The sequence below is a fragment of the Python bivittatus genome, unplaced genomic scaffold, assembly GCF_059951505.1.
Source record: "Python bivittatus isolate LINGU-HERP-01145 unplaced genomic scaffold, Pbiv_v1 ctg000080_np1212, whole genome shotgun sequence".
Classification (NCBI taxonomy): domain Eukaryota; kingdom Metazoa; phylum Chordata; class Lepidosauria; order Squamata; family Pythonidae; genus Python; species Python bivittatus.
In genome coordinates, this window is record NW_028277035.1 from 44,008,875 (window position 1) to 44,014,874 (window position 6,000).

Genomic DNA, 6,000 nt, shown 5'->3' on the forward strand with positions numbered 1-6,000 from the left:
TATCAACTCAAATAATAAGTTGTGGGGAATAGTCAGAGAAGAAAAACCTGTCAGAAGAGTGGAAGGGGCAGGTGAGAAAAAGAAAGAAGGAAGACAAAAGTGGGGAAAAGTAAGCCCAAACATGCATCTATTTATACCAAGACGGAGTTCACATATCATGATACACCACTGTGTACTTCATTAGGTTTTCTGATGTGTAATTCCTGCCATTATGATTTGTAAAACTTAACTAATGGGTAGATCAGTAAGCTGGGTCTAACTAACCATGTTTAAACAAATGTATTTATTTATTTTATCAAATTTCTCTCCTGCCCATCTCCCCCCAATGGGGGACTCTGGGCAACTTACAAAAACATTAAAACCATAAATATACATAAAATACAAATTATGACTTAACATGACTTGTAAACTCAATTATAGCAAGAAAAGAGGTAGCATTTGTAACATTTGTAACTTCCCCCATAATGGCTAATTTGGGGCGGCACAACAAGGAACCAGTTCAAAATAGTTTCAGTCCCCAAATCTACCCAAGAGCCATACTAAAATGAAACTAGATATCCTGAGTCAGTCAGGATGGAGTATTGTCATCACCTGTTCAGGCACTTTGATAGGTGGGCCTTGTAATAGAAAAGCAGGGTAAATATATTGTTAATAAATAGGAAAGATTGACAATAATTGCTCATTGAAAGAATCAGCTGTGGTTAATTTTTGGCCATCTTCTTCAAGAAAGCTAGAAGACCATTCTGAACAATGCATATGACATCGCCTGTATTTTATTCCTTTAATGTTCACCTCCCTATTGCCTTTATGACAATCTGCCTCCTACTTTTTAAGCCTTTAGTAGTTGCTTATTCTTTTATATTGCAAGCATCATATAGTCTTTTCAAATGCGGCCCTATTTCGCCCCCCCCTTATTTACAGTTTTTTGAGGACCTACAATTCATTAACATGGAGTTTCTTCCAGTTTCTCACATACTGCTTCCATCTCCACTATTACTTTATTTCTTACCTGATTACCAACTCTCTAAGAGTGTTCATAAAATAAAATATAAAAAATAAAATCTTTTGGTTTGAAACGCAATACAAGGTTGTCCCACTTGAAACATTTTATTATGTTCCTGTAAAACAAAACTTGAAGCATATTTCACCATAGGGAATACAGGTAGTCCTTGATTTCCAACCACAATAGGGACTGGAAAACTTGTCATTAAGCAGTGCGGTCATTAAATGAGGTGTCATGTGACCTCACCTGATTTTATGACATTTTTGTGGCAGTCATTAAGCAAATCACCGTGGTAGTTAAGTGAATCACATGATCATTAAGCGAATCACATGGTTGTTAAGTGAATCATGTGGTTCCCCACTGATTTTGCTTGTCAGAAGCTGGCTGGGAAGATTGCAAATGGCGATCATATGACCCTGGGATGCTGAAACCATTGTAAATACATGCCAGTTGCCAAGCACCCAAATTTTGATCATGTGATTGTGGGGACACTGCAACAGTTGCAAGTGTGAGGACTGGTTGTCAGTCACTATTTTCAGTGCTTTGAACAATGGCTAAACAAATGGTCATAAGTCAAGGACTATCTGTAATGGGAACTTGAAATAAACTCCTTGTTCCCTCATTTTTAAGTTAGGGCCACAAAAGTACACAGAATGGCAGTCCATGCTAAATGTTACTTACCATCCATCCATTCAACAGAAAAATTGACCAAAGTAGAAGCAATAGCGAACCATACTTTTTGCAGTCTGCCAGCATAAACATCTGCAGGATTGAGCCTAACAAAGTGACACCAATGGGTTCATGTCCAGTAAACAACACAAAAGCAAAAATCTCTCTCTCTGGATATTGATTTAAAGCTTCTACCTAACGCTACCTGTATACACATTTATATTTGGCAACCTACCTGAAAAAGAAAGTACAACAGAAGACACAGTGACAACATTATTATATTCCAACCCATGAGCATTACTTCCCCATAGTGAATAGTTAAAAATTTGTAGCAAAATTTCCTAACAGTTAACAATCTTCTCTCTGGCTACTTAGCCATTCAAAATTGTCTCTGATGCAGTTTCAGAACTAAAGTACTTTGTCTGATCTATGTGAGTCATTGGGGTCTAACAGCATCATTATTGGCTATGTACAAATATTATTTTTGGTGAAGAATGAGTGATGGGCAGCTGCTGGTGGTTTTGTGGAAAGGTCAAGAAGGTCTAAGAGGAGGAGGTTGGTTTTGAGGAAGATCGACTTCTCCACTGAATCAGTGTCCAAACATGAGGGGTATCCATGACAGCTCTTTCAGGATGTTGTTCGGTAGGCATGCAATGTACTACTTAGGCAATAGTTGTGAGGTCTATTGAGACCTGCACATTAATTGCCTAAGAGAGGACTGGATCCATCTGTTTGTTTTCTCTGACTTGCTGATGCAGCATAAACCATTTCTTTCTGCAACATTGAGAAATAAATACCTTGAAGCCAAGAATACCTCTGCCCCAAGCTCTGGGGGAAAGCACATGTGTACTTGTTAAGGAGAAGTACTCAAAGTAATATTAACAGTAGGGAACTAAATGAGAGGGGGGAAATGTCTGAAAAAATCAGTTTCACATTGTTGAGTCTACAAGTCAGTCTATGGTCTCAAATCTGTTATTCTTCATAAAGTAGCTGTCTAACAAGTTCCTGATGTCTCATTCAGTACACGCGCACGCACACACACGACCCATGTTTGTGTATGCATGTGGGGGAGATAATGAAGTGTGTCTGTGTGCATGCCTGTACAGTTAAGTCAAATTACTACTCCATTCTGTAATTCATCACCCTTTATGTCCCTCCCTATCCTGTATTGCAGGTTTTGCCTGGACTCAGCCAAGCAGACCCGACAAAAAGTGGCTGTGAACTGGACCAATTTCACCCTGAAGAAAACCACTTCGAGTGCAGCTCAGTGAGGTGTGCGGTGCAGCCCTGGTATATCTGCAGGGCCCCACACCTCGCCTCCCCTCCTCCCAAACCCATAGACAGACACTTGACCTCACTGACCCTTGGCCCTCCCCTTTCCCCCTCCCCATGGGGCTCCCATCCCTAGCCCATAGGCAGGGCCTGGACAGCCCGTGTCCCTCACCTCTCAGTGTTCGACGTTCGGGGAGATGCTGACTGAGCCGCCCCAAGCCCAGGGGCAGTCTTATTCGGCCAAGGCCCAGCGTGGCACAGGGACCAGGCTGCACCCAATAAAGGACTTTTTAATTTTTTATTTTATTTAAAAAATCCATCTTCTCTGTTGTTTGTTCTGCCTTTACTGGGCCTTTGGTGCCAGGGCGCGACCCTATTCGTGGCAGGTGTAGCATGATGGAACTCCCTCTGGTCTTGAGCTCTTTCTTACATGTTGCTTCAACACTGCTGAGTTTCATAAGGGCAACAGGTGCACCAGGAGCTCCTCTTGCCAAGGAGCAAGAGCTTGTCCTCTGCTTTGAGAACCTAGTTATTTTCTTGCAGAATTACAGTGGCAGAACTACTGTGTGTGATACAGCCCTTGTCTGTTTCCAGAAATTGCACATGTCATTCAGTCTGGCTATGTTACCTTACTTCTCAGGGAATGTTATTCTCTCAGATCAACATACCATAAAGTACAGTTTGTCACTAGGATCCTACTAGTAGTAATAAGAGCTATAGTTTCATTTCAGACAGGTAGCCCATGGCCAATAACAGCCAGCATTTTTCTTTGCTGCCTGAGCAATGCAGATAAAGTCTGGCAATTTTAGTCTTTTCTCCTAATCTCCTTAGTATTTCTCTCCTAATAATCATTCTGGGTAGATCTCTTTTCAGCATAGGCAATTCTCTACACTTTCTATGTATGAATAGCACACATACCTTTGTTTCTTCACAAGCACACACAACAGGATTACCCCCAATTGGCTGCATCAAACATAGCTGTGCTCTTTGCACATGAAGATATATATGTTACTTCCTACAAAGACATGATATTTACAGAGAGTCCTCATGTACTTACTGCAGAGTAAAACTGCACACATACTGTGTCATAGATTATGTATTTAAAATCAAACGTGGAGTGTGACTCCATTCTTTCTTGCTGCACTAAAAGTCCATCATTCTATGATTGTTACCCTTTTCACCTGTTTGCAAATTCAAGCTTCTCCCTAAGGGTTTGGTTCTTGCTGCAGTATATCACCCAATTCATCTGATACAGGTGTTCAGTAGCAATACTAAATGATAGTGCATTTTGGGTGTGACTACAGAAATCTGATTGCTTCTACTGTAGATAATCTTACAATCCCACAGCAGAGCCCTATTATCTGTCAGTTCGTGTACTGGTCAAGTGATTGTAATATCAATGGTAGTGCATCTGAAAAAAGTGCCAATGATGAAATTCCTTCTAAGATGTTTCCTAGCAAAGGTTCTCTCTTCTGCTTTTGTTTTCCCATGGATCTGTAGCCTAAAGATTTGGCTTACACATACAGTACTACATTCTTGAGTTCTACTGGGCTTAAATTTGCCCTTGAACATTATACTGAAACACACCGGTTTTTATCACTCTAGTAAGGTAATTGGGATTATCATTTCCCCATATGTGGTACTGGCTACTTTACTCTGCCAAACATAGTGTTGGTTTTTTTTTTCTTTTGTATTAGCTGAAGCATGAAGGGGCAATCATTGTTACCTGAATGATATCCCTGATTGTTTGTCACATATGAATCTCTGACTCCAGCAATGAGTATGATCCATTGCTGAACTAAATTTCTGGTGTTAGCCAGCCTCCTCCTCCTCCTCCATCTTAGGAGTCTGATGCCCTTCCTATTTACCAGAGGGCATGAGATATGCAACATCATTATCAGCAAACTGAGTAGATTTTCTGTTTCTTTAAAGATGCTGTGAAATATTACATTTGAAATGATAAGCTGTGCAGCAGCATTCATAGCAAATTTCAGTGACACTATTATAAAAATACCACGATTACATACTTGCATTCTGATGTTGATGCAAGTATATACGTCATGACACTTGCATGTTGTTAACATGTTCATTTGTTCCCCTTGACACCTTTCTGCAGATTCTCATGCTGACATGGTCAAAAATCAACTGTGTAATTATAGCCTATGATTAGTGCCAAGGAACTGGAGTTTTGGTCATTAAGTCACAATACAGAAAGCTTAGAGAACTTGACTAGGGCCAAGACTAGTTGCTGACAGTGTTACGGTGAATTGCAATCCATGGGTGTGCCATGTGGTGTTTAATCTAAATTGCTTACTGATATCAGCCTCTTCTCACCCCTACCCGCTTGTCAAGAATTCATCTGGATTACTGGTAGGTGCTTTACTGCAGGAGCGGGGAACATAATGAATTTATAGCACTTAGTACTGATTCAGAGCTGAATGTATTCATCGTTGCAATGTCAGGTAAGACAAGCCATCCTTCCAATTCTACTGAAAAACCAATTATCTTTAAATCACATATGAAGTACACTGTTTACTACAACTGGAGTGCATGTTGTCTAGTCCAATTATATGAGACTGAATTATTAGAATATTCATATCTACAAAGTTAACAATGCAATGGGGTGGGAGAGATGGCAGTCAAGTAATCTTTCCTGTACCAGTTGACTTAAACCATGCATATAGTAGGCAGAATGGAAAGAGGAATAGCACACTTCCCACAGTATCTCTCCACTAGTGTGGCATATTAAATTCAGTGATTTCTTGTATACTAGTTTATTCCATATTTGAAAATCTTGTTGCTCACAATAGCTTCATGAAATATGCAAAGTGGTATTCATCTAAGCCATACAGGTTTCACAGTAATTATAGAGGAGGGGTATAGGAAATAAAATGGGTGTACTTTTCAGATAGGGCAAGGATAAGGACTGCCTTTCTGATTTAGATCAAACATCCATCTGTAGTTTATCTGTATTTTGCAGCCAGAATGCAGGGTCTAAACAAATGTCTCCGGAAAGATCACAAGCTGGGCATGAAGGCGACAAGCTTTATGTTTTT

The 6,000-nt window shown here is 40.1% G+C and overlaps 1 protein-coding gene across 2 annotated transcripts in view; it reads left to right on the top strand.

Moving 5' to 3' along the window:
• The window catches only part of FAM193B (family with sequence similarity 193 member B), a 34,211-nt gene extending 30,963 nt beyond the window's left edge, over positions 1–3,248 (top strand). For both annotated transcript variants that reach the window (XM_025164511.2, XM_088133939.1), the window contains one exon: positions 2,847–3,248. In XM_025164511.2, coding sequence (XP_025020279.2) covers positions 2,847–2,943 — 97 coding nt within the window. In that variant the 3' untranslated portion in view covers positions 2,944–3,248. The remainder of the gene's footprint in view (positions 1–2,846) is intronic.
• Positions 3,249–6,000: the final 2,752 nt, after the last annotated feature.